At 37.4% G+C, this 27,625-nt stretch overlaps 1 protein-coding gene across 1 annotated transcript in view; it reads right to left on the bottom strand.

Moving 5' to 3' along the window:
* Positions 1 to 25,966, bottom strand: part of LOC128555825 (adrenodoxin-like protein 1, mitochondrial) — a 45,622-nt gene extending 19,656 nt beyond the window's left edge. Inside the window, exons 1-2 of the mRNA XM_053539506.1 lie at positions 25,826 to 25,966; positions 20,644 to 20,698 (exon numbers count right to left, since the gene is read on the bottom strand). Of these exons, the coding sequence (XP_053395481.1) occupies positions 20,644 to 20,698; positions 25,826 to 25,949 (179 nt within the window). The 5' untranslated portion in view covers positions 25,950 to 25,966. The remainder of the gene's footprint in view (positions 1 to 20,643; positions 20,699 to 25,825) is intronic.
* Between the last annotated feature and the right edge of the window lie 1,659 nt (positions 25,967 to 27,625).

The raw sequence follows: 27,625 nt of genomic DNA, 5'->3' as shown, positions 1-27,625 counted from the left end.
GGCGAGTGGTTTTTATTACGTCCTTACTTTACCAAAATTCAGAAATTACATCTACAAAACGTCAACAAACTTTGAGATGGTTCAGTCGCTACCTGGATTGACTGGAAACAAATAAAGATACCAAAACGTCATGCCGGTAATTTTCCATTCCACAAGCACGTGTGACCTATCGTAACATCTAAATTTACATCGACACGTACACAAAAACCGTGCGTAGTGCATTCATTTTTTAATATTTCGCTTCAAGTTTTCAACACCCCTCGAGAATAATACTTTTTGAATTCTATAATGATTTTAATAAGATATCGACAGAAATGTAGGCAAAATTTTATAAAAACGGTCGAATTTTCATATAATCATTGTAAAAAATTCAAACAGCGCGATCTTAGTTACTTATTTCTTTCTAAAAGTAAATAAATGATGAATACTATGGGCTTAAAATTCAGACTTTTGACCAGAAAGTACAAAAAACAGAATAAAAAAATCTTAAATAATGAAAAAGCGGCTGCGATTACAATACATGGAGTAAGACGATTTTTGGCAAACAGATTTCTGTTAGTGCGGCAGAATAGATTACGTGACCTCGTGAACGTAAGTAGAAATGCGATTTTAAAATAAAGCAATGTGATGTCACTGCGGTTTTTAATAAGTTTTAAATGAATCTTTGTACATGTATTTTTTGACCAACAATTTAAAAGTTTTTCTTGTCAAACAGTAATGTAAATTCCTTGAGGGCAAATAGGTCACAGAGGTAGGATATCCACTATAGTAACTATCGTTTGAGACATTTACCTTTTATACGGGATATAGCACATTCGCTTTTGATAACAAATTAAAGAAGAAATTTTTATTGATTTCTATTTCTCAGCAATTTTAAGAACCGATGCGGTACGATCAGACAGTGATGTGTCACATGGCGCGAAAACATGACGTAATGCCATGACAATCTCGAGCAAAAATACCGCTTTGATCTCGCTTCAGATGTCAAGATACTGACACACTTCTTTTAGCTCTTAGAGGGGGTGTAAATTGATCATGAAAACAAGGTCAACATTACTTAGTTTATCACTGAATAATTACCGATAATCTTTAACGTTTTTTTTTCTCTCTTTCTACACGGGTGGACGGACGATGATTGTGTCCAAATTTTTTTAGACACTTTTCAAAATATATATTTTTCGGGAAATAATACTATTGTACATAATACTCCTTTCATAAAAGTGACAGTATTAAAAGTATTAAATTGTCTAAAGATTGTCTTACTCACATTTTGTTTTCAATAGATTCAACTTGCAAGTTTGCCATAGAAAGGTAATACAATATCAAAGGTGCTTTGACATTAAATTTTATACAAAACATTAGTTGTTTGCAGAACAAATAAATGTTTGTAACAGCAGATTGTTTTTACATTTTTATTTCAATGGTGACCCCTCACACTTTACACAGGCTTGGGACTGTCTGGCATAAAGCAGCTGGTAGTGTTGGCAAAATCTCAGACAGATGGTCCATTTCTTTTGTAACTTGATAGAATTCATAGGTGTATAAAGAATAATTAAGAATACTTTTTATTGGAGACAATATTTTGACAAAAAGTGATGCAACTTCAGTACTTGAACTTAGTGTAGTATAAAAAGGTGCAAATTACAGATGCAACTTCAGTACTTGCACTAAGTGTATTATAAAAAGGTGCAAATCACAGAGTTAAATGAGGTAAATTTTCAGATTACTTTTTGCTAGATTATCTTTCGTTTTTCATCACTGAAAAAAAATCTTGCCCTCTGCACTGTGACTGTTATTCAAAGTTATTAAATACTTTATTTTGCTGATAAAATCCAGTATATTATGAGCTGGCATAAACTGTAAAGTTAGCTCATTAAAGATGATATTGGTGAAAGATACAATAAGTAAATATTAAGTATAAAAAGCAGAGGTTACACAGCAGTAGATGCAAGCAAACCAAACCACCAAAACTACTACACTACTAATTAAGCCACTTTATACCAGACGTGTTTAGTTCCTACTTGCTGTCACTGAAATTTACTGTGGCTGTTGTAACAGATAAAATAATTTTTGTCTTCCACTTAAATTAAGTAAAACAAGCTTTCTGAATTTTAAAGACTTGCCAGTGTGAGTTACAGTGCCTGAAGCAGTTTATTCACAAGCATGCATGAAAATTTTATTCAATGTTCATCCTGTATAAATGGCTTTTATAGTCTTAAAACATAACAATACATCACAATATTAAATATTGGACACAAACGCAAGTAAACAAAACTTGAAACGAAAGTTCATCAAAATAAAAAAAATCTTAAAAAATTCTATTTTATTTTTATTTTTTTCCGAGATGCTCACTTTCAAGCTTTTTATTTTTATTTTTATTCCCTCCTCCCCCTGCTCATTTTTCAAAAATCTCCCGTAAAACGAAAGATAAAAAAACTCTGGCCTAAATGTATGCTTTCACAGTCACTAAGAAACAGTAGTTATGAAGAAGCCATACAAAACTTCCTGACACACATGTTCAAAATAGCCTGTATTTCTTATCAATGCCAAGGAGTGGAAAAATAGCTTGTAGCCTTCTTGTACCACCGTTCTGTACCACCCTGGGATCTATCCTGGCATCTCTCACCATTCAACAGTACCATGCTATATCAGCAGAAGCTCTCACCTGGATCTCACTGGGTCTGAACTCAGATGTTGCATCTAGTAAACTGAAGCTAGCATCCATGTTATACTGTATAGGGGATACTCAAAGAACAGAAACTGTTCTCAGAGATATTGAAGCAAATTATGATCTAAACATTGTTGAGTCTTTTTGTCGTTGTTTTCATTTCATCCATGAAGCTCGAAAAAGAGGATTCAATGAAATATCTGCCAATCATGATGAAGAAGCTGTACAGTACACTACAGCATTCTGTGTCAAATTTCTGCCATGGGAAATTAACTGTGTTCCACACGAACTAAGATATGAAATGTTTAGATCTACAGAAGAGGACCTGGCTTTCAGAGGTAGGGATGATGAGTGGATGGACTGTGCTGTGATCGATCCTCTCCCGTACCTCTACTTCCTACAATGCAAGACATACAGTAATATTGGGAGACAAGAAGAAAAGCAAAGAGCTCTTTCCAACCTTGCCAGTACCATTTATCAGGAACCAAACCTTGGACACAAAGAAACAGCTTTGAATCTAATGGGACAGTGTTTTGAACAAGAGGACCAAACTAGAGATGCTTTACAATGTTATTTAATATCCCTAAATCTAAGGAAGAGAAACAATGCTGCCAAGTTTCATATCTGTAGACTTTTATCAAATATGGCAAATAACCTTTAATCTAGCGACGGCAAGTGATGTTGCCCTTACCAGAAGTGCAGACCAAGATCAGTGTGCACATCCGTGCAGAAAAAAAAAACTAAGAAAGGTCTATGTAAGGAAGTTATACTTTAACTTTATATTAGAGTGTACTTTTTTCAAGGGCCTCCATGGCTGAGTGGTTAATGTCGCTTACTTCAAACCACTTGACCCTCATTGATGTGTGTTCGAGTCTCATTTGGGGCATTGAATTCTTCATGTGAAGAAGCCATCAAGCTGGCTTACAGAAGGTTGGTGGGTCTACCCAGGTGTCCGCTCATGATGAACTGATGCGTGGTGGGGCACCTTGGGTCTTCTTCCACCGTCAAAGCTGGACAAGAAACGCGGCAATGCCACGAAACCAGGTTTTCAACACTTTTCATAAGAATAAAGAAGAGTGCCAGAATGTCACAATATACGCCCGTCACAGCAAATTTCTTTACTCTAGCACCTGTATTTGCAGATGTAATTTTAATTTTGTGGTTGTTTAGTAATCATTGTAATTCTTTTGTTTTTCTAAGTCCACAAAAAAACTCCTTACCAGGTAGAGATACCTTAAAATACACCTAAAATTAGAAAGTAACAACTATGTTGTACCACAGACAAGTGGTCTTGGTTTTTCCATACGGTCAATTATAAAAAAGTTACAATATAAGTTATTTATAGTAACAACTAAGGGAAGTTAATCTTTAAAAAAAAACAAAAAAAAAACAAGAGCTGCCTCCATAGGATGACACATGCCCCCGATGGCACTTTGAATGAATAGTTATGGCCGATGTTTGAGTTTAGGACCTTTGACCTACGGACCTGGGTCTTGCGCGCAACACGTCGTCTTACTGTGGTACACATTCATGCCCAATAATTTTAAAATCCATGCATGAATGACAAAGATATGGACCGGACACGCCCATCAATGCACTACCATGAAATATGACCTTTAACGTCTAAGTGTGACCTTGACCTTTGAGCTACGGACCTGGGTCTTGTGTGCGACACGTCGTCTTACTGTGGTACACATTCATGCCAGGTTATTTAAAAATCCATCCATGGATGACAAAGATATGGACCGGACATGAATGCACTATCATGAAAAATGACCTTTAACGTCTAAGTGTGACCTTGACCTTTGAGCTACGGACCTGGGTCTTGCATGCGACACGTCGTCTTACTGTGGTACACATTCATGCCAAGTTATTTGAAAATCCATCCATGGATGACAAAGATATGGACCGGACACGAATGCACATCATGAAAAATGACATTTATCGTCTAAGTGTGACCTTGACCTTTGAGCTACAGACCTGGGTCTTGCGCGCGACACGTCGTCTTACTGTGGTACACATTCATGCCAAGTTATTTGAAAATCCATCCATCGATGACAAAGATATGGACCGGACACGAAAATTGCGGACAGACCGACAGACGGACAGACGGTTCAAAAACTATATGCCTCCTTTCGGGGGCATAAAAATACAAAAAAAAAAAATTGTAAGTCCACACAGAAATCCTTACCAGGTAGAGATTGGTCAAAATATACCTCAAAATTGGATGTAACATGCATGTTGTACTACAGAAAAGTGGTCTCGATTTTTCCCTACGTCTAGTAATGAAAAAATTACAATATAAGCTATTTATAGTAACAACAAAGGGAAGTAATTCTAAAGAAGGGAACTGCCCAAAACACTTCGTCTCATGATGGTGTATAATTGTGCCAAGTTACATCAAAATCCCTCTATGCATGAAGAAGATATGCTCCGGACAAAGTTTTCATTCTTGTATCCTTTGACCTCTGTGTGACCTTGACATTAGACCTAGGGACCTGGTTCTTGCGCATGACACTCCGTCTCATGATGGTGAACAATTGTGCCAACTTTCATCAAAATCCCTCCATGCATGTAGAAGATATGCTAACCCTAACCCTAACCTAACCCTATTTTTAGTAACAATGACCTTGACCTTGATCCCAGAAACCCCAAAATCAATCCCAAGCTACAACTTTATATAAGTTTTCTATACACCAAGTTTCATCATGATAGCTCATTCCTAAGTTAAGTTATTGACCGGAAACCCTTTTTCTATTTTAAGTAACAGTGACCTTGACCTTGACCCCAGAAACCCCAAAATCAATCCCAGCCTTTGTCTTGATATAAGCTACATACATACCAGGTTTTATTCAAATATCTTTACCGAAACAAAAGTTATTGACCGGAAACACCAGTTTGACGCCGCCGCCCATCCGCCCGACCAACGACATACCCCAATCTAATAACTCAGGTTTTCGTTGAAAACCTGGTTAAAAATAGCCATATGACCTATAAATGTGTCGGTGTGATGTTAAACATAACAAAAACAAATGAACTTTTTTTTTCGATGTACCAATACTAATTTTAACCTAATGTATAGAACTGTTATGCCGTTTTACATAAACTTTAGTGATTGCTCATATTTTTGAATATGAAATTTCAGTTTTATAAACCTTTCATTGGAGTAAAGTAGGTCATTTGATCATACATGTAAGCGAGAAGAGCCATTCCAAAAATACTTCAGACCAAGTCTGGTGAAGATCAATCAAATGTATCTTGAGGAGTTGTTTTAAGATTTTGCTATTTTGGCAGCAGCTAAGAACAGTCAAGTGAAGTCATTTAAACAACATGGAGGTCCTTACAAATTGATTACTATGGCATGTACCTGATACCAGAGATTTATGAAACTCATGTCATAAAGCACCAAACAGGTAAAAATGTATGTTTCAAAATATATTTACACAAAGTAAGGTATCAGATACAACAGTATAACCTGTATACTTCATCTTTACCTGTCTCATACCAAGGCTAATCTTTAAGACATTGTAAGGTTTAATGATAATAGGTCCAGTAGTCAAGAAGATAACAAGAGCTGTCCATAAGACAGCGTGCTAATGCCTTTTCTCAGCGCTGGACTCTTAATTAGAGCTTTGCCAGTAAAAACATTATAAAACTTTAACCAAACAAGAGCTGTTGGAGGACAGCAATGCTTGACTATTCAACAGCCTAGTCAATCGAATGAATACAAATTCGAACAAGGGGCATAACTTTGTACAAATAAGAAACCGGGTTATGGAACCTGCATAGTGTTTTTATATCAGCTCATGACAGTGGACAAGTGTGTGCAGTTTCAATCCATTCCCATTGGTGGATACTGAGATACCAGCTTACACAAGAGCTCGTCGAACACGAAATGCCACCCCTCCCCCCTTGATGCATTCAGTAATTGCACAAGGAACAGAACCTAACAAGAGATTACAGAGTGATCTTGGCACCATCCACTGAGCCATTTTTGAATGTTCCAAATTTCAAGACTAGCTCAAGGTCAAATTTCATTTTGGTATAAAACAATGTGTATGTGGTCCAAATTTGAAAGCGGTGGCTTGAGAAATGTGAAAGTAGGTCACTGGATCAATTTCAAGACCAAAGTTCATTTCGGTAGACAGAACTATGCATGTGCTTCAAATATGGAGATTGTAGGTTAAGAAATGTGAAAGGAGGTCACTAGGTCAAAATCGAAGTCAAATTACAATTCAGAAAACAACAAGAGCTCGTCGAACACGAAATGCTCCCCTTGATGCATTTAGTAATTGCACAAGGAACAGAAATTATATGCTCACTGTAAACAAAAGTTCTACAGGCCTCCTAGCAGGCCTGAACAAAAATAAAGGTTTTTATAAAGGCTCCAATCTATGGAAATAAAGGCCTTTTAGTGTAAAATATTTAAAAAATAAAGAGTAAATAAAGGCTATTTTTGTCGGAATTCTCATTGAAAACACATAATATATATAGGTATTTACTACATGTATGTGGTCTGGTGAACACAACAGCATTCTGAAAAACTCAAGATGACAGATACAAAAGCAGTATCCTAATAACAACACTTAAAAGGGGGGAAGAAATACAGTAGTATAACCATTACTTGCTTTAAACTGGCACAGCAAGCAGTCTGAACAAAAATATAGGTTTTGAGTGAAAATTACAGGCTATTTGTCCGTTTTAAAGTTTTTTTCAGAAGATTTAAAGGTTTTAAAGGTTTGCTCTGAAATTAAAGGTTTTTAAAGGTTTTATAGGTTTCACTAGGAGGCCTGTAATCTACCATTCTGGTTCAATTTGACCTTGACCTTTAACTTAACAAGAGATTAAAAAGTGATCTTGGTGCCATCCACTGAGCCATTTTTGAATGTTCCAAATTTCAAGAGTAGCTTGATGTCAAGATTAAGGTCAAATTTCATTTCGGTACAAAATAATGTGGTCCAAATTTGAAAGCTGTGGCTTGAGAAATGTGAAAGTAGGTCACTAGTAGTAGATCAATATCAAGGTCAAAGTTCAATTTGGTAGACAGAAATATGCACGTGCTTCAAATTTGGAGGCTGTGAAAGTAGGTAAAAGGTAAAAATCAATGTCAAATTTCAATTCAGAACACAAAAATATGCATGCGGTCCAAATCTGAAGTCTGTACAATCAGAAATGTGAAAGTAGGTCACTAGGTCAATCTCAAGATCAAAGTTCATTTCGGTACACAAAACTATGCATGTGGTCCAAATTTGAAGCCTGTACCTTCAAAAATGTGAAAGTAGGTCACTAGGTCAATGTCAAAATTTTTTTCGTTGCACAAAACTATGCATGTGGCCCAAATTTGAAGGCTGTAGCTACAGAAATGTGAAAGTAGGTCACTAGGTCAAGGTCAAGGTCAACTCATGTCAAGGTTCATCTTGCCACTCAAAACCATACATGTGATCAAAATTTAAATGTTGTAGGTTATTGACAAGAATATTTTAAAAGCTTTTCCCTATATAAGTCTATATGAACCATGTGACCCCCAGGGCGGGGTCATATTTGACCCTAGGGGGATAATTTGAAGAAACTTGGTAGAGAATCACTAGATGATGCTACATTACAAATATCAAAGCCCTAGTCTTTGTGGTTTGAACAAGAGGATTTTCAAAGTTTTTCCCTGTGTAAGTCTATGTAAACAATGTGACCCCCCGGGGCGGGGCCATATATGACCCTAGGGGGATAATTTGAACTATCTTAGTGGAAGCCCACTAGATGATGTCACATACAAAATATCAAAGCCCTAGGCCCTGTGGTTTTGGACTAGAGGTTTTTCAATGTTTTTCCCTATATAAGTCTATATAAACCAATGTGACCCCGGGGCGGGGCAATATTAGACCACAGAGCAACAATTTGAATCATCTTGGTAGAGGACCACTAGATGATGCTTCATACTAAATATCAAAGCCCTAGACTCTGTGGTTTTAGATAAGAAGATCAGAAACCGTTTTAACTGTTCCTGGCCAATATGACCTTGACCTTTGACCTAATGACCTCAAAATCAATAGGGGTCATCTGCTGGTCATGACCAACCTAACTATCAATTTTCCTGACACAAGGCCCAAGCGTTCCCGAGTTATTGCCCGGAAACCATTTTACTGTTCCTGGTCACTGTGACCTTGACCTTTGACATACTGACCTCAAAATCAATAGGGGTCATCTGCTGGTCATGATCATCCTCCCTATCAACTTTTGTGACCCTAGGCCTAAGCGTTCTTGAGTTATCATCCGGAAACCGTTTAACTGTTCAGGGTCACTGTGACCTTGACCTTTAACATACTGACCTCAAAATCAATAGGGGTCATCTGCTGGTAATGACCAACCTCCCTATCAACTTTCATGATCCTAGGCCAAAGTGTTCTTGAGTTATCATCCGGAAACCATTTTACTATTCAGGGTCACGGTGACCTTGACCTTTGACATACAGACCTCAAAATCAATAGGGGTCATCTGCTGGTGATGACCAACCTCCCTATCAACTTTCATGATCCTAGGCCCAAGCATTCTTGAGTTATCATCTGGAATCAGATTGGTCTACATTCCGACCGACCGACCGACCGACCTACCGACAGACCGACCAACATCTGCAAAACAATATACCCCTCCTTCTTCGAAGGGGGGCATAATAAAAAACTTAACCAAAAACTGCTACGTTGAAAAAGGGGCAAAATTTTGAAGAAAAAAAAGCAAAGCAGAGTTATGCTCATGACAGTGAACAAGTGTGTGAAGTTTCAATCATGATTCTCATTAGTGGATACTGAGAAATGATATTACATATAAAAACTAAACCAAAAATGTCTAATTGAAAAAAGGGACATAATTTTGAAAAATGCAAAGTAGAGTTATGGGACCTGCTTAGTGCATGTCAGATGATGACAGTGAACAAATGTGTGAAATTTCAATCAATTCCCATTAGTGGATACTGAGATACCAGCTTACATACAAAACCTTAACCAAAAATTTCAAAGTCGAAAAAGGGGCATATTTGCATATTCTTTAAACAGTCAAGCTAAAAGCAAAACAGAGTTATGGAACCTGTGCAATGTAAGTCAGGTTATCACAGTGAATAAGTGTGTGAAGTTTCAATCCATTCTAACAAGTGGTTACTGAGATAAAAGCTAACAAACAAAAACTTAACCGAATCGGGATGCAGACGCTGCAGACCTAAAAATCTAAGTTTAAAAGTGGCATAACCCTACCAAAATTCAAATCAGACAGAGTTATGAGGATTGTATCTCCTTGAGTAGACTTTGATAATAAATAACTATTTTAAGTTTCAAGTCAATAGGTTTGATAGCAACAAAGACATTTGACTTAATCAAAAATTTTACCAAAAATTCTATGTCAAAAAGGGGCATAGCTGTGGAAAGTGCAATAGCTCTACATTTTCTTCGAAAAGTCAAGCTAAAATGTGAAATTGAAAAGATTGCCATAATTACAAGCAACCTTGAAGACAACAATAATGACAATTGCAAGTACAAAATTTATTCTCTGACTAGTAAAACAAACAAGAGGGTCATTGACCCTAAAGCGCTCACCTGTGTACAAGGCTTCAAGCATGTTTGTACAGAGTTAGGTATCTTCTATGTTAGTCTATATTATACATGTATACATGTCACACACACGTTTGAACCAAAGGCAATGATTTGAACAATTACAGTGTACACAATACAAATCTGATATCACACGCAAATATCAAGGCTCTAGCTAATATTGATTCAGAGAAGAAAAGTTACCTCATCTACTCAGGCAGCCATGTTTTTGACAAATCGGAATAATTTGAGCAATCTTGGTAAAGGGTCACACAAGGACCATTTGTGTCAAATTATTTTAAAATCGGGCTAGCAGTTTCAAACAAGAAAACAATTTTTTTTATCTAATATCACATGTGAAATATCAAAGCTCTAGCTATTATTGATTCAGAGAAGAAGATTTTCGAAGTTTCTAATATAAAAGCCTGTAGTGAGTACATGTAAGACACAGGGTTGTGGCCATTTTTTTACCTTTCAATAGGGCAATAATTTGGACAAGACTAGTATGGTATACATAAAGGGAAAAGTGACCAGGCCCCTGGCAGCCATGTATTTTGATGAATTGGAATAATTTGAATAATCCTGGTAGAGGGTCACTCTAGAGCCATTTGTTTAAAATGACCTTAAAATTGGGCTAGCAGTTTCAAACAAGGAGATTTTTAAAGTTTCCACTATATACATATAAAGAAAAGAGACCAAGCCCTTTGGCAGCAATGCTTTCAGACAAATCAAAATAATTTGAACAATCTTGATAGAGGGTCACACAAGGACCATTTGTGTAAAATTATTTTTAGAATCCTGTCAGCAGTTTCACACTAGAGGATTTTTAAAGTTTCCACTATATACATATAGGGAAGAGTGACCACGCCCTCTGGCGGCCATTTTTTTTGAAGAATCAAAATAATTTGAACAATCTTGGCAGAGGGTCACACAAGGACAAATTATTCTAAAATCGGGCAAGCAGTTTCACACAAGAAGATTTTTGAAGTTTCCACTATATACATATACCGAAATTGACCATGCCCTTCAGCGCCCATGTTTTTTAATGAATCGGTATACTCTGAACAATCTTGGTAGAGGGTGACATAAGGACCATTTGTATGAAATTATTTCAAAATCGGACCTTTGGTTTAGAAGGAGATGTCATTTGAAGTTTTTCAATTTTTAGCTCTGCCAAGTGGAACTGTTTGAACAACTTTAATAAAGAACCATCCAAGGAATATCAATGCCAAGTTTCATCAAAATCCATTCAGTGGTTATGGAGAAGATGTCTTTAAACACAGTTGTTGGACTGAAGGACGGACACACGACGAACGCTGTACACAGCATGATCACAATACCTTAATATGAGCACTTTGTTCTCAGGTGAGCTAAAATTATAAATCTATGTCACAGGTGAATACCAGAACAGTGGCAAAGTAATGACTGATAATAATCATTGATTGGAAGTTGAATTTATAATGTACATAAATTTCATAGAAAATAATTTGCAAAAATTTGACCCTGAGACAGGTTTGGTGACTACTGGCCCGGGGCAGGTGAAAGGCATGTGAAAACCCGGGTTTCCTAAGTTGGGCAATACTCCTAAAATTGAATGAAGTGGGCAATACTAGGCAACAAGTTTTTCTTTGTTTGTTTTTTTACCAAAACAACTGAGTTTCTATGTTATAAAATGTAAGCTAATTAAGTTTTACTTACTTCGAAACTTTGAAGTGATAGATAGCTGACCAGAACAGTTTCATTAACAAAATTATGGTTTATTTACAAACAAAATATTTTTTATGTGAAAGTAAACAACTTTCAACATTTATAGTTAGATCTTGCTAGGTCACAACTAGATTTTGCTTAACATATGATAGTCTGCTAGTCTAGTTCTTCTTTATCATGAAGCATTCTGTAACTGAACACAAGTTTTGCAGTTGTTTTTTTTATCCCAAGTCTGTTTCTGAGTTTTGTTTGAGTTATACCAAAATTTGAATTATACCCTTTCAATTGACTAACACAATGTAACATTTCAGTCTATCACCTTTTAGACTCAATTTTTGCACTAACCCCAGTGCCACAAGTCTTTACATTAGCAATCTTTTTTTTAATCATCCACAGTACCTGTAACATTAAAACAATTCTACACAGGGTCCTTTGGTTTTATGATTATATGAGCCATGCCATGAGAAAACCAACATAGTGGGTTTGCGACCAGCATGGATCCAGACCAGCCTGCGCATCCGTGCAGTCTGGTCAGGATCCATGCTGTTTGCTTTCAAAGCCTATTACAATTAGAGAAACTGTTAGCGAACAGCATGGATCCATGCTGGTCGCAAACCCACTATGCTGGTTTTCTCATGGCACGGCTCAATTATGATAGAAATGACAATGTGATCTGAACTGATTTTCAAGAGTAAAATGACCAGATTTAAATTGTTCACAATTCTAACTTAATCTCATAATCTTGCTCATTAATTGCCCAGTAATACCAAAATTTGAAAGTACCCTTTCAATTGACTAAAACAGTGTAACATTTCAGACTTTCAGACTCTCAATTTTGACACTAACCCTAGTGCCACTGCCAGTCTACATTCTGCAATCTTTTTCATCAACAGTAACATTAAAACAATTCCACAAAATGTCCTTTGGTAAGAAATGACAATGTGATCTAAACAGATTTTCATGAGTAAAATGATCAGATTTTAAAGTTGTTCACAGATCACACTTCTAACTTTAATCCCATAATCTTTCTCATTAATTGCTCAATCATGATCATAATAACGTCTCTTCAACAGATTTTATAGACATTATAGCACTAGGCATGCAGGGGTAACTGCTATCACTGTACGGGTTGTTCGTCAGCTGAAGTGTTGAAATAAGTATTGAAGTTTGAACTGTAATATTTTATTGCCCAGTATTGCCCAGTAGAACCTGGGTTTTCTCAGTATTACCCACTGGGCTGAGCAATATGCTAAAAACCCAGGTTTTTGCGAACCCGCCTTGAGAAAATATGTGTATATACTGTAATAACTGTTAATTTCCCTAAATACAATGTATCTGCTAATGAGTATTTTCTAGATCCTCTTTTCCTCTTATATCCTAGACTCGCGAGGTATTTGTGTTCAGGTTTAGTGTTTCAGTCATATGAAGATACAGTTGAACTTCAATGGCTCGAACACCCAGGATCGCTCGAACTCTTCGCCTGGTCCCGAATTTATTCCTTCTTCTTTCTATATAGTTCTACCTCGGATCGCTCGAACTTCGAAAATTCGAACTCTCGAACTCATTTGGCGGTCCCCTCGGCTCAGTTAGAGTGATAATTATACCTATTCAGTTGAACAGACAATTTGTCGCCGGAATGACTTGTGTTTACCAAGTTTTTCACACTTCTGTCTGACATTTTCCAAGCATCCCCTTTAACCGGCGCTTGCGTAATTTTAACACGCTTGTGTAATTAGCGTCAGTATATGACAAACAAATAAAACAAAGTGTCTTTCGTTCACTGCAATGCTTTAATCGGTTTGAATATTACGAATAAATTTATTTAAAATAATTGAGCAATGTTTGTCTTTATTTTTTCTGCATAAAAACGGGAGGTCCGATGTCAACTTTTATACTGCTTTAGCATGGCTGAACAACTTAGTAAAGGACCCAGAAAAGGAAGAATAGCTAAGTCGGCTACTGGAAAGCAAGGAACAAAACGAAAATTACATCCAAAAACTATAGAAACAAAATATAACGCCATCATCGAATGTGAAAAGGGTCTAAAATCAAAAACTGAAATAGCTAAAATGTTTGATGTTCAAAAAAACACGCTCTCTGGCTGGATAAGAAAAGTCAGGTCGATCAAAGAGAGTTACGCTTAAATGCCCTTGAATTCCCAGATTCAAAATGGCTGCCATTTGGATGGCTCGAACAACGGAAAACTCGAACTAATTTCCACGAGACCCTCGAGTTCGAGCCATCGAAGTTCGACTGTAGTGTCTACAAGTATCATACAGTGCTCAATATTGTCTTAGAACAATCCTCTTTACACTGACCAACAATTCCAAGGCAGGAAGCTTCCAGTGCTACATGTATTACCATTTTTACCAAGTATTTGGTATGACATGACCAGTGATTGAATCTGTACACCTATATAGTTGAGGTGGGTGCTCTTATCACTAGATCAACACTGCAATTCTCATCTCAAAGTAAAACTTGAGTAATCTTATAGTAACCCAACTTACTACGAAGTTTAACCTTTTCCCTGCTAGTGGCAAGTGATTAAGCCTTTGCGATCATTGCAGAACAAGATCAAACTGCACATACGTGCAAGCTGGTCATGGTCTGCACTGTTTACTATCCAGCCAGTAAATTTTTATGAACACCCCTATGAATAACATAATTTTGGCACTGTCCAAACTGAATGATAGACCAGTCCAATTTAAACATTTAGCAGGGTAAAGGTTAATTTGGAAATATATTATACAATCAAACACCATGCAAACTAGAAAATGCTTTTGTAAAAAAGCGCATGTCTCCCCAAATGCAAAGTCCTATAGGCAAGAAGTCAATAGGGGTCAGGAGCGAAAGTCAAAGAGACACTGATGGTTGGCTGCAATAGGGATCATCTACTTGGCATGTCCAGTCATCCCGCTAAATTTCAACACTCTGGGCCTAGTGGTTCTCAAGTCACTGTTCAGGCTCCTGTGACCTTGACCTTTGATCAAGTGACCTCAAAATAAATAGGGGTCATCTACTCTGCATGTCCAATCATCCTATTAAGTTTCAACATTGTAGGTCAAGTGGTTCTCAAGTTATTTCCAAAAAATGATTTACATGAACAGGCCACTGTGACCTTGACCTTTAATTGACTGACTCTAAAATCAATAGGGGTCATCTACTCTGCATGTTCAATCATCCTATGAAGTTTCAACATTCTGGGTCAAGTGGTTCTCAAGTTATTGATCGGAACTGGTTATCAATGTTCAGGCCCCTGTGACCTTGACCTTTAACGGAGTGACCCCAAAAACAATAGGGGTCATTTACTCTGTATGAACAATCATCCTAATGAAGTTTCAACATTCTGGGTTGAGAGGTTCTCAAATTATTGATCGGAAATGGTTTTCCATGTTCAGGCCCCTGTGGCCTTGACCTTTAATAGAGTGACCCCAAAATCGTTAGGGATCATCTACTCTGCATGACCAATCATCCTATGAAGTTTCAGCATTCTGGGTCAAGTGGTTCTCAAGTTACTGACCGGAAATGGTTTTCAATGTTCAGGCCCCTGTGACCTTGACCTTTGACGCAGTGACCCCAAAATCGATAGGGGTCATCTACTTTGCATGTACAATCATCCTATGAAGTTTCAACATTCTGGGTGAAGTGGTTCTCCAGTTATTGATCGGAAATGGTTTTCCATGTTCAGGCCCCTGTGACCTTGACCTTTGATGGAGTGACCCCAAAATCAATAGGGGTCATCTACTCTTCATGATCAATCATCCTATGAAGTTTCAACATTCTGGGTCAAGTAGTTCTCCAGTTATTGATCGGAACTGGTTTTCCATGTTCAGGCCCCTGTGACCTTGACCTTTGATGGAGTGACCCCAAAATCAATAGGGGTCATCTACTCTTCATGATCAGTCATCCTATGAAGTTTCAACATTCTGGGTCAAGTAGTTCTCCAGTTACTGATCGGAAATGGTTTTCAATGTTCAGGCCCCTGTGACCTTGACCTTTGACGGAGTGACCCCAAAATCATTAGGGGTCATCTACTCTTCATGACCAATCATCCTATGAAGTTTCAACATTCTGGGTCAAGTGGTTCTCCAGTTATTGATCGGAAATGGTTTTCAATGTTCAGGCCCCTGTGACCTTGACCTTTGACGGAGTGATCCTAAAATCAATAATGATCATCTACTCTTCATGACCAATCATCCTATTAAGTTTCAACATTGTAGGTCAAGTGGTTCTCAAGTTATTTCCAAAAAATGATTTACATGAACAGGCCACTGTGACCTTGACCTTTAATTGACTGACTCTAAAATCAATAGGGGTCATCTACTCTGCATGTTCAATCATCCTATGAAGTTTCAACATTCTGGGTCAAGTGGTTCTCAAGTTATTGATCGGAACTGGTTATCAATGTTCAGGCCCCTGTGACCTTGACCTTTAACGGAGTGACCCCAAAAACAATAGGGGTCATTTACTCTGTATGAACAATCATCCTAATGAAGTTTCAACATTCTGGGTTGAGAGGTTCTCAAATTATTGATCGGAAATGGTTTTCCATGTTCAAGCCCCTGTGGCCTTGACCTTTAATAGAGTGACCCCAAAATCGTTAGGGATCATCTACTCTGCATGACCAATCATCCTATGAAGTTTCAGCATTCTGGGTCAAGTGGTTCTCAAGTTACTGACCGGAAATGGTTTTCAATGTTCAGGCCCCTGTGACCTTGACCTTTGACGCAGTGACCCCAAAATCGATAGGGGTCATCTACTTTGCATGTACAATCATCCTATGAAGTTTCAACATTCTGGGTCAAGTGGTTCTCCAGTTATTGATCGGAAATGGTTTTCAATGTTCAGGCCCCTGTGACCTTGACCTTTGACGGAGTGATCCCAAAATAAATAGGGGTCATCTACTCTTCATGACCAATCATCCTATGAAGTTTCAACATTCTGGGTCAAGTGGTTCTCAGTTATTGTCGAAAATGGTTTACATGTTCAGGCCCCTGTGACCTTGACCTTTGATGGAGTGACTCCTAAAATCAATAGGGGTCATCTACTCTCATGATCAATCATCCTTTTGAAGTTTCAACATTTGGGTCAAGTGGTTCTCAAGTTATTGATCGGAAATGGTTTCAATGATACAGGCCCTGTGACCTTGACCTTTAACGGAGTGACCCCAAAATCAATAGGGGTCATTACTCTGCATGTACAATCATCCTATGAAGTTTCAACATTCTGGGTCAAGTGGTTCTCAAGTTATTGATCGGAAATGGTTTCAATGTTCAGCCCCTGTGACCTTGACCTTTAACGGAGTGACCCCAAAAAAATAGGGATCATCTACTCTGCATGACAATCATCCTATGAAGTTTCAACATTCTGGGTCAAGTGGTTCTCAAGTTATTGACCGGAAATGGTTTTCACATGTTCAGGCCCTGTGACCTTGACCTTTAATGAGTGACCCAAAATCGATAGGGGTCATCTACTCTGCATGACAATCATCCTATGAAGTTTCAACATTCTGGGTCAAGTGGTTCTCAAGTTATGATCGGAAATGGTTTTCATGTTCAGGCCCCTGTGACCTTGACCTTTGACGGAGTGACCCCAAAATCAATAGGGGTCATCTACTCTTCATGTCAATCATCCTATGAAGTTTCAACATTCTGGGTAAGTGTTCTCCAGTTATTGATCGGAAATGGTTTTCCATGTTCAGGCCCCTGTGACCTTGACCTTTGATGGAGTGACCCCAAAATCAATAGGGGTCATCTACTCTTCATGATCATCATCCTATGAAGTTTCAACATTCTGGGTCAAGTAGTTCTCCAGTTATTGATCGGAAATGGTTTTCCATGTTCAGGCCCCTGTGACCTTGACCTTTGACGGAGTGACCCCAAAATCATTAGGGGTCATCTACTCTTCATGACAATCATCCTATGAAGTTTCAACATTCTGGGTCAAGTGGTTCTCCAGTTATTGATCGGAAATGGTTTTCAATGTTCAGGCCCTGTGACCTTGACCTTTGACGGAGTGACCCCAAAATCATAGGGTCATCTACTCTTCATGACAATCATCCTATGAAGTTTCAACATTCTGGGTCAAGTGGTTCTCCAGTTATTGATCGGAAATGGTTTTCAATGTTCAGGCCCCTGTGACCTTGACCTTTGACGGAGTGACCCCAAAATCAATAGGGGTCATCTACTCTTCATGACCAATCATCCTATGAAGTTTCAACATTCTGGGTCAAGTGGTTCTCCAGTTATTGACGGAAATGGTTTTCAATGTTCAGGCCCCTGTGACCTTGACCTTTGACGGAGTGACCCCAAAATCAATAGGGGTCATCTACTCTTCATGACCAATCATCCTATGAAGTTTCAACATTCTGGGTCAAGTGGTTCTCCAGTTATTGATCGGAAATGGTTTTCAATGTTCAGGCCCTGTGACCTTGACCTTTGACGGAGTGACCCCAAAATCAATAGGGGTCATCTACTCTTCATGACCAATCATCCTATGAAGTTTCAACATTCTGGGTCAAGTAGTTCTCCAGTTATTGATCGGAAATGGTTTTCCATGTTCAGGCCCCTGTGACCTTGACCTTTGATGGAGTGACCCCAAAATCAATAGGGGTCATCTACTCTTCATGCAGTATCCTATGAAGTTTCAACATTCTGGTCAAGTGTTCTCCAGTTATTGATCGGAAATGGTTTTCAATGTTCAGGCCCCTGTGACCTTGACCTTTGACGGAGTGACCCCAAAATCATTAGGGGTCATCACTCTTCATGACCAATCACCTATGAAGTTTAAACATTCTGGGTCAAGTGTTCTCCAGTTATTGATCGGAAATGTTTTCAATGTTCAGGCCCCTGTGCCTGACCTTTGACGGATGATCCTAAAATCAATAATGATCATCTACTCTCAGACCAATCATCCTATTAAGTTTCAACATTGTAGGTCAAGTGGTTCTCAATTATTTCCAAAAAATGATTACATAACAGGCCACTGTGACCTTGACCTTTAATTGACTGACTCAAATCAATAGGGGTCATCTACTCTGCATGTTCAATCATCCTATGAGTTTCAACATTCTGGGTCAAGGTTCTCAAGTTATTGATCGAACTGGTTATCAATGTTCAGCCCCTGTGACCTTGACCTTTAACGGAGTGACCCCAAAACAATAGGGTCATTTACTCGTATGAACATCATCCAATGAAGTTTCAACTTCTGGTTGAGAGGTTCTCAAATTATTGATCGGAAATGGTTTTCCATGTTCAAGCCCTGGCCTTGACTTTAATAGAGTGACCCAAAATCGTTAGGATCATCTACTCTGCATGACCAATCATCCTATGAAGTTTCGCATTCGGTCAAGTGGTCTCAAGTTACTGACCGAAATGGTTTTCAATGTTCAGCCCCTGTGACCTGACCTTTGACGCAGTGACCCCAAAATCGATAGGGTCACACTTTGCATGTACAATCATCCTATGAAGTTTCAACATTCTGGTGAAGTGTTCTCCATTATTGATCGGAAATGGTTTTCCATGTTCAGGCCCTGTGACCTTGACCTTTGATGGAGTGACCCCAAAATCAATAGGGTCATCTACTCTTCATGTCAACATCCTATGAAGTTTCAACATTCTGGTCAAGTAGTTCTCCATTATTGATCGAACTGGTTTTCCATGTCGCCCCTGTGACCTTGACCTTTGATGGAGTGACCCCAAAATCAATAGGGGTCATCTACTCTTCATGATCAGTCATCCTATGAAGTTTCAACATTCTGGGTCAAGTAGTTCTCCAGTTATTGATCGGAAATGGTTTTCAATGTTCAGGCCCCTGTGACCTTGACCTTTGACGGAGTGACCCCAAAATCATTAGGGGTCATCTACTCTTCATGACCAATCATCCTATGAAGTTTCAACATTCTGGGTCAAGTGGTTCTCCAGTTATTGATCGGAAATGGTTTTCAATGTTCAGGCCCCTGTGACCTTGACCTTTGACGGAGTGATCCTAAAATCAATAATGATCATCTACTCTTCATGACCAATCATCCTATGAAGTTTCAACATTCTGGGTCAAGTGGTTCTCCAGTTATTGATCGGAAATGGTTTTCAATGTTCAGGCCCCTGTGACCTTGACCTTTGACGCAGTGACCCCAAAATCAATAGGGGTCATCTACTCTTCATGACCAATTATCCTATGAAGTTTCAACATTCTGGGTCAAGTGGTTCTCCAGTTATTGATCGGAAATGGTTTTCAATGTTCAGGCCCCTGTGACCTTGACCTTTGACGGAGTGACCCCAAAATCAATAGGGGTCATCTACTCTTCATGACCAATCATCCTATGAAGTTTCGACATTCTGGGTCAAGTGGTTCTCTAGTTATTGATCGGAAATGGTTTTCAATGTTCAGGCCCTTGTGACCTTGACCTTTGACAGAGTGACCCCAAAAACAATAGGGGTCGTCTACTCCAGCAGCCCTACAACCCTATAAAGTTTGAAGGTTCTAGGTCAAATGGTTCTCCAGTTATTGCTCGGAAATGAAGTGTGACGTACGTACGTACGGACGGACGGACAGGGCAAAAACAATATGTCTCCTGGAGGAGACATAATTACAATCATTGATTATAGAAGACAAAAATTGGAATAGAATAAATGCTGTAAATTCTGACTGTGCATCAGTTATTAGACGTATAAATTATTCAATATCATTACTACGTACATTTCATCTTCTGACTTTGGGTCCTGGTATTCATACTCTCCATGTAATAAAGGATCTGAAATAGAAAATGTTGTTTTTACTTGAAGTTTATAAATAATTTTACATGACATTCTGAATATGTGACAACTGATGAATCCAATAATGAAATTTTTTTTAGAAAATACTTCAATAATTCTGAACAGCATAAAATCAAAGTCTAACAAAAACAAATTTTAGTTTTGATCAAAATAATAAATAGGACTCTAATTATCCTTATTTGAGCCGCGCCATGAGAAAACCAACATAGTGGCTTTGCGACCAGCATGGATCCAGACCAGCCTGCATATCCGCGCAGTCTGGTCAGGATCCATGCTGTTCGCTAACGGTTTCTATAATTGTAATAGGCTTTGAAAGCGAACAGCATGGATCCTGACCAGACTGCGTGGATGCGCAGGCTGGTCTGGATCCATGCTTGTCGCAAAGCCAATATGTTGGTTTTCCCATGGCACGGCTCATTTAAACCATTTCACTGACATCATTGACTATTATTCTTTAATCCAAAGTTTATTTGACAAATGTTTTTGTTATCAAAGTGTCTTATTATATGTCGCATCCTGGAAAGCCCCATTTTAAGCTAAATTAACCTACACTTTTGATATTAAAAACTGATTTCGATCTATCAGTTGTATATAGTCTACTGCATATTAAATATAATTTTTGTTAATGGATTAAGTTGCATCCAGTTAACCATTATAAAGCTGGACAAGACTGATTCTGCCTTTGCAGCCAGTATAGATCATGATCAGTCTGCACATCCATGCAGTCTGATTATAATCTACACTGTTCGCCATACAGTCAGAATATTTTTTGTAAGCACCCCTATTAAAAGTTAATAGTATTGTCCAAATTGAAGATGGATAAGTGGCAATACAGAAATTATGTTTAAGCAATATTTATTTCAAAATAGAAATTTAGCAGGGTAAAAGTTAAGAAAAATCAACCGAAACAGAACTTATGGTAACTGCTGTCTAAAGATTCCAAACTAGAATTTCTAAGGTGATAGATCTGAAACTTTCTATCACTCTATATGGCATTGTGGAGCATTGAAAACTGTTCAAAATAGGTGTAGACAAAGTGATAAATTGCAGTTCCATTCCAGACAAGTTACTTTTTGACAAGGCTGATTGTATGGATTTGTTATACCATCAAACCCTGTCACTGGTTGTTGAGTACTGGTTATGGGTAAAATAACCATCAGAGAGTAAGACACTAGTCCATACAACATGAGATGTTTGACAGATTGGCTAACTATTACTAAGCATGCATGACTACAGTTGCAAAACATAAAAAAAAGAAATATTTACATTCACCCTATTCTCTTCCATTGAAAATTTTGATGTTCATTTCGTATGAAAAGCAAAAGAAAAGGCCGAAAGTTACTGGTATGTCAACACTGCAACGTCCACACAAAGTCAGAGAGAACATTCCTATTATTAGATAACGTCAAAATTGTTCCGTCTGGTTTTAGAATGGTAGGAAGCTTATTTTAATGTTAAATGCAACAAAGTGTGTGCAATTTATAATTTAATCTTGTTTACAAATGGAACTTAGGAAATATAATGTTAATATAAGAAATGAAACTTTTTTTTCGATGTTCATTTAAAATAAACGACATAATAGGATAATCAAATTAAACATGAATTGCTAGCATGATTCATGGATTTGCCGATCCTATTCTCTCATTCATTTCTCCTGAACACCGAAAAAAAATGTTTCATTTGTTAATTAGCCAAAAATTTATGAGCTAATATAATTTTGATTTTGATATGGGGTGATATCTTATTCATTTTTCGTGTTTCATGGTAATAATTTTTTAATTATATTTATTTATAATCAAACGCCACAATACTGAGAATAGTACTACGGCTATTATTCAAATATCTCTGTATAATACACAGTCATGTAGTGTGTAATATGAGAGTTATTAAATAAAATAAACCATATAAACAACAAACAACTGACCAATTTACTACTTCTGCTATTGCGAAAGGTCATTAATCTGTACCAGCGGCTAAATTTTAATATACGTCATAGTTTCTGACAGAGAGAATTTATCAAGTTGAACTTGGGACATGATCATATTACAAAGGAAAAATTACTGCAAGAATATATTCCTTCTACACGTTCTTATACAAAATTGTATTACATTAAATTTATATAAAATCGCTGTCCTCAGCTTTATTAGCTTGACTCTTAGGTTTAGGAGTATATCACCAAAACACAGAAATTTTTGATAAACGAACAACATCATAACTAATATTTTACCTGACCATTACATGTTCTGCCGAACTGTCCCGTACTTAAAATATTCTGAAAAAGTTGTCTCCCTTTGAAAATGAATGCCATTTGTAAAGAAATAAAAATAAACAATTACTGAAAACTGTCTTCCACCTAGTTATGTGAAATTTCAACACTCGCACGCTATTGCAAATGCACCAAAACAAACATGTGTAACAGTTCTTTGAAGTGAGTTTTTAAAGGCGTTTGACTGTCCGGAAGTTGGGCCCCTTTAGGCAGTACTTTTCCGGAATTCAATGTTTATATCAGTATACTGACACTTGTTTTGTAATTTTTGTTATAATAGCGTGTATATTACTCTACATGTAATGGTCAGGTAAAATATTAGTTATGATGTTGTTCGTTTATCAAAAATTTCTGTGTTTTGGTGATATACTCCTAAACCTAAGAGTTTTAATTCATTATTATGGATTTTTTAACGTGCCGTATGTTTTAATATCATATTTTGACTTTATAAATATAGCAACAGTGCCATTGTAATAAATTTACTCACAGGTTTCAATTAATTCATAAACTGATTTTCATTTCTGTATGCCGAATCCAGGCTTTATTCTACGTTTTCCGGATAAATAACGTTACACCATCACTTCCAGTTTTTCAAACGTGCAGAACTACTTTAAGCAGAAGCCAAGCACAGTTTCAAACAAACATTAGAGAGGACATTACAAGAATCCTACTGACAAGGTTTTGTGACGATCAGTCAAGTGGTTCATGCAAAGATATTGTTGAAATGTTTTCTATTTTTAGCTTTGATGGCCCCTAAAAGGATCCATCATTCTTACAAATGCTACAGAAAAGTTTGTTGAAGATCCATCATATAATTAAAGTTTTTTTTCTACTTTAAGTTGTGCTTGTCTCTATAACAAGTCATGCCAAAATGTTTGAACACAGTGGATATAGGACCTAACAAGGGAGCTATAGACCAAGTTTGGTGAAGGTCTATTAAACAGTTAATGAGATAGTTTTTTTTTACATTTTCCACTTTACCTTTGAAAGCTCTTGAATTAGGTAAAGCTGTACCATTTGAAAACAAGAGTGTCAGAATGTCACAATATACGCCTGTCACAGCAAATTTCTTTACACTAGCACCTGTATTTGCAAATGGAATTTTAATTTTGTGGTTGTTTACAATATTTGGTTGTTTTTTTTTTTAGAAATTATTGTAATTCTTTTATTTTTCTAAGTCCACAAGAAAATCCTTACCAGGTAGAGATACCTTAAAATACACCAAAAATTTGAAAGTAACATCAATGTTGTACCACAGGAAAGTGGTCTTGGTTTTTCCCTACAGTCAATTATAAAAAAGTTACAATGTAAGTTATTTATAGTAACAACTAAGGGAAGTTAATCTTTAAAGAAAAAAAAAAAATTGCAAGTCCATACAAAAATTCTTACAAGGTAGGGATAGCTCAAAATACACCTCAGAATTGGATGTTACATGCATGTTGTACTACAGAAAACTGGTTTCGATTTTTCCCTACGACTAGTAATGAAAAAGTTACAATATAAGCTATTTAAAGTAACAATAAAGGGAAGTAATTCTAAAGAAGGGACCAGTGCATGACACTCCATCTCACGATGGTGTACAATTGTGCCAAGTTACATCAAAATCCCTCCATGCATGAAGAAGAAATGCTCCAGACAAAGTCATTCTTGTATCTGACCTTTGGCCTCTGAGTGTGACCTTGACCTTAGACCTAGGGACCTGGTTTTTGTGCATGACACTCCGTCTCATGGTGGTGAACATTTGTGCCAAGTTATATCAAAATCCCTCCATGCATGAAGAAGAAATGCTCCGGACAAAGTTGTCATTCTTGTATCCTTTGACCTCCAAGTGTGACCTTGACCTTAGACCTAGGGACCTGGTTCTTGCGCATGACACTCCGTCTCATGATGGTGAATAATTGTGCCAAGCTACATCAAAATCCCTCCATGCATGAAGAAGATATGTATCAGACAAAGTTTTCATTCTTGTATATTTGACCTCTAAGTGTGACCTTGACCTTAGACCCTGGGACCTGGTTCTTGCGCATGACACTCCATCTCATGATGGTGAACAATTGTGCCAAGCTACATCAAAATCCTTTCATTCATAAAGAAGATATGCTCCAAAGTCATTCTTGAATTTTTCATTCTTGTATCCTTTGACCTCTAACTGTGACCTTGACCTTAGACCTAGGGACCTGGTTCTTGCGCACGACACTCCGTCTCATGATGGTGAAAAATTGTGCCAAGCTACATCAAAATCCTTCAATGCATGAAGAAGATATGCTCCGGACAAAGTCATTCTTGAATTTGACCTTTGACCTCCGTCTCATGATGGTGAACAATTATGCCAAGTTTCATCAAAATCCCTCCATGCATGAAGAAGATATGCTCCGGACAAAGTCTGTGGAAGCCGCCCACCCACCCATCCGCCAAACCGCCCGCCAGGGGTGTTCCCATAATACGTCCCGTTTTTCAAATGGGCGTATAAAAAACTTGAGAAAAGACCTTAAAAGGATGCTACAAAATAAGTTTGCAAAAAAAGCCATTAATTCAAGTGACACTTTGAAAGAAGATGTTTGAAGGGTTTTCTATTTTAAGCTAAGGCAGCCGTAATAAGAGTCAAATGGAGATATACATATATAAAATAACAATATGAGACTCTGAGTTTACTTGATATTTACAGAGTGGAGACTATAATTTATTTTTCGAAAAAGGAGATGATTTCGAAAGTTTGCTCTCATTTTTTCATCATTTTCGATACATTGTAAATGACAGGAAACAGAAGTATTTATAATTATTTAATCCTGAGAAAGAACACAATTTCAAATTTGACAAATCATTAATAGAAATTACATACGTGTCGAGTTACCCCGATCCTCCATTAGACTCACAGACTTTCTGTCCATCTCCACAACATACGGGAAAATAATTATTTCTCCAACAATGTCCCAGAAATCCAAAATTAGCACTTTGTTTGCCATAATGAGAAGCTTTTTCTCAATTCAGTGTTTTTTTTCTTGTAACTGAAGAATTAAAACGTTTTTTTTTGTAATTGTAACATGGATTTTGCTCATTAATTGTGAACTTGTTTTACTGCTTGAGTAGATAATTACGACTACTGGAAATCGCTACTGAAATTTCATATTCAACATGCCTCCAAACCGAGTGAGAACTATAATAAAATATTTACAAACAAGAGCTGTCACTACCGGTGACAAATGCCCCCGAAGCAAGCCCAAGAATGATGCTGTATGCGTAAAAAGTCACACTTCATTTCGTGACCTTGACCTTGACCTAAGAGACCCGGGTCATAAGCGTGACAGACATTCTCAATATGGTTAACATTTGTTATGCCCCCGAAGGTAAGCATATGAAAATTGCACTGTCCGTCCGTGCGTGCATCCAGTTAGTTCTTGTTCGGGCTGTAAGTCTTTCATCCATCAATTTTTGAAATCACTTGGCATAAATGTTCACTTGATGAATGGCAGAGTAATGGACCGGACACGAAACAGAGCCTGTTAACCTTTGACTTCCAAGTGTGACCTTGACCTTGGAGTTAGGGGTCTGAATCTTTTGCACGACATGTTGTCTCATTATGGTAAACATTTATGCCAAGTTATTTGAATATCCCTTCATTGATGGCAGAGTTATGGACCAGACACGAAACAGACCATGATAAACTTTGACCTCTAAGTGTGACCTTGACCTTGGAGCTACATGTCTGGGTCTTGCGCATGACACATTGTCTCATTATGGTGAACATATAGGCCAAGTAATTTCAAAATCCCTTGATGGACGAAAGTGTTACAGCTCGGACAAGAAATAACCAGACGCACACACGGATGGACAGTGCAATTTTCATATGCCCGGACGCAAACATGCACGGAGTCGGACAGCCAAGATACAGATGATTTTTAACAAGTTCTAGTATTTGATCCTTCATCTTGTATTGATATAAAGATTTATTTCTTTAATTAGTTATTTAAATAATTGCACATTTCTGAGCATTAAATTTCATTTTCCAGGTGTTACTCCATTTTACTAATGTGTTAAAATCCTGTTGTAGAATATTATAGCGTGATCTTCGCTAGTTGGTCTGTAAATTACGCAATCATCAGCAAGGAGTCTTATAGGAGATTTTGCTTTTGATACTTCTGTTTCCTGTCACTTACAATGTATTTTAAACAGCAAAAAAAATACAAGAGCAAACTTTTGAAATCATCTCCCGACTTCAAAGATAAAATAATATCTCTTAGCAAATTTATACTTTTCTCAAAATTCATATTGATACGGGAAAACCGAAGGTTTTTCCGTCTATAGATAATGTGTACGTGTATATATGTCAAAGTAAACCTATATACCGTTCAACTTGGGAATATGTTCTATACCTTCACCGGTTTTGTTGTTGTTGTTCTCCCATAATTCTACCGGACCTGCTGCCGTGCTTGCGCAATAAATAATTTTCAGGACGACATTTGATAAAATAAAATTTCTTATGAACGATCCATTGTATTGTCCGTAAGTATAAACCTGGCACTCGTTAATCTTCGCCCTTTTCGTTCTTTTACGCGATGTTTCTATCTTGAACATTTATTAAAATAAACGATATAGTTTACCAATATGATAAGCTGTCCGACTTCAACGCATGCTACCATGA

This window comes from Mercenaria mercenaria, chromosome 3 (genome assembly GCF_021730395.1).
Source record: "Mercenaria mercenaria strain notata chromosome 3, MADL_Memer_1, whole genome shotgun sequence".
Lineage (NCBI taxonomy): Eukaryota > Metazoa > Mollusca > Bivalvia > Venerida > Veneridae > Mercenaria > Mercenaria mercenaria.
The sequence above is the reverse complement of the archived record's forward strand: the minus strand, read 5'-3'. Positions and strand labels throughout refer to the sequence as shown.